This window comes from Pundamilia nyererei, unplaced genomic scaffold (genome assembly GCF_000239375.1).
Source record: "Pundamilia nyererei isolate P.nyererei 1_Seehausen unplaced genomic scaffold, PunNye1.0 scaffold00488, whole genome shotgun sequence".
In the NCBI taxonomy this organism is placed as follows: domain Eukaryota; kingdom Metazoa; phylum Chordata; class Actinopteri; order Cichliformes; family Cichlidae; genus Pundamilia; species Pundamilia nyererei.
Window position 1 is genome coordinate 146,757 of NW_005187889.1, and position 2,040 is coordinate 148,796.

The window sequence follows — 2,040 nt, forward strand, 5'->3', positions numbered from 1 at the left end:
TATTATATGTAACGTGGTATTTTTCAATTATTGTATTTACTAACATCAAGAAGTCACAAGCAAAGAAAGACCACACCATGGTGCATGTTTGAACAAGGAGAGTTTACTGGTCAAGATTATTTATTAAACAAATAAAACACATTTTTTTAACCACCAAAAATACACGTTCAAAGCAACACAACGGCGGCCCAATATCAGACAGGATTCCACTCTGTGGGCAGTCATAATGGAGCAGTTGTTTTTATTTTGTGGATTCAAGCTGCTCTTCATATTTGTGGCCACCAGATGTCACCAGAGAGGACTGTGTTGAAAAGCTTCGAGTAATGAACCGTTTTTCTATACAAGCTTCAGAAAGCTTCATCTGCCCATCACTACCGTATGCTCTTCAACTTCCTCTGGAAAAACAGGACACATTACATCAGAGACAGTGTAATGATGAATGATTATGAACACGGTGGTCTCAATGCTTTTGTCATGATCCTGTGTCTGTGACCCAGCGCTTTGAGTATATTGTTATTATTTTCTTGTTCATTCTGATTTTGTATTAATTCTTTAGGTTGGGTTCTCGTGTCTTGTGATCCCTACCTGTGTCTTCCCTCTGCTCTGTTTGTGTTCCCGAGTTTGTGTTGTAGAACAGTCTGTGAGTTTCCTGTTTTGTTTTGTAGGTTTGTGTCCCGTTATGCCTTCTGGCATCATTGATCACGTGACTCTATCCAGCCGAACCAAGCATCGAGACACTTCTGGAGCAGTGTGTTGTTTTTTTTGGATACACGCGCCCGAACTGCAGCTTCAAACAGAGCGTGGAAATGAGCAGGTTGCGTTTTTTTTCTTTAATTAATCGATTTATTTTACTTCTTCTATAAAATTACAGGAAAGACACACTGACACTGCTCAGGTGAAAACAGCTTTAACCTGGTTAGGGTATGTAGTCGTGCGGAAATAAATAAACTATCCGCAAACTAAAGAAACATGTGAAAAGATAGTTTTACATTTTCAGACAGTTAAAATGGACAAAAATCTCAGTCTGATTCGAGTCGATACTAAAGTGCTTTCACTTTCGCTTTTATAGTCGAATGCACTAAGAACGTACGATTGTAAAATGTTATTTACGTTTCTCACCGTTATACACACATTCATTAAATAACTTATTTCCTTCCTTTTATTTCCAAACTCCTTTTTTAGCAAAGTTTTTGTTTTGTTTTGTTTGTTAGTTTTTGCTGCAGGAAACAATGCATAAGTTGTAGTTTGACAGATCATTTAAAATGTTTGGGTGTTTTTGACATGTCATATTCTTTTACTGAGATGGCCTACAAAGAATCATGGCTATGATAATATTTTGATGTCTGCAACTCTTTGGGATTATATCTGACTGTTTAATAACTATTTCTAACTATTTCTTTATATTCAGCATAACAGACTCGCCTGTCTCATAACTGTGATACTGTGAGACACATTGAAATATGTTGTGATAATTATAGTTACATTTCCCCCACATATAAGCATGGTAATGTTTTCTCATTTAATCTACACAGACTTTGGTAGTGTTGAGGTTTGTCTGTAACAGTTTTTTATTTTTATTTTGTAAAAACGTACATGTATATTAAGCATATGTATTTTTGCATAAGCAAAAAACAAAAAAACCTATAAAAAAACAAAACTAGTCACAGACTTTATTTCTTTGGACTGCTTTTAGCTTTGATGGCATACATTCATCATGGGATCAAATAGATGAGTTAATACAACGTCACAACATTCATTTTCATCCAGAGTTACATTAAGTGTTCCTTAATATCTTGTAATAATGAGGTAGAGTATATTCATTTGACCTCATTTTTGGGGACATAACGTTAATAAACCCAGACTTGATCAACTGATTCCTCTGCAGGTTTTATTAATGTGTTAGACAGTTCTTAGCCTAGTTTTAGTCATTTCAGCTTCTCCTTGCTCGATGCAGGCTAATACTTTGTTTCAGAAAGGTAAAATTAACATCTGTCCCACAGCCAGCTTTAAACTATCTTCTGACAAAGTTCTCTAAGACCC

The 2,040-nt window shown here is 35.5% G+C and overlaps 1 protein-coding gene across 1 annotated transcript in view; it reads left to right on the forward strand.

Annotated features, from left to right (window-relative positions):
- Nucleotides 1-699, forward strand: part of LOC102193752 (GTPase IMAP family member 4-like) — a 37,680-nt gene extending 36,981 nt beyond the window's left edge. Inside the window, exon 3 of the mRNA XM_013916155.1 lies at nt 666-699. Within this exon, the coding sequence (XP_013771609.1) occupies nt 666-699 (34 nt within the window). The remainder of the gene's footprint in view (nt 1-665) is intronic.
- Nucleotides 700-2,040: the final 1,341 nt, after the last annotated feature.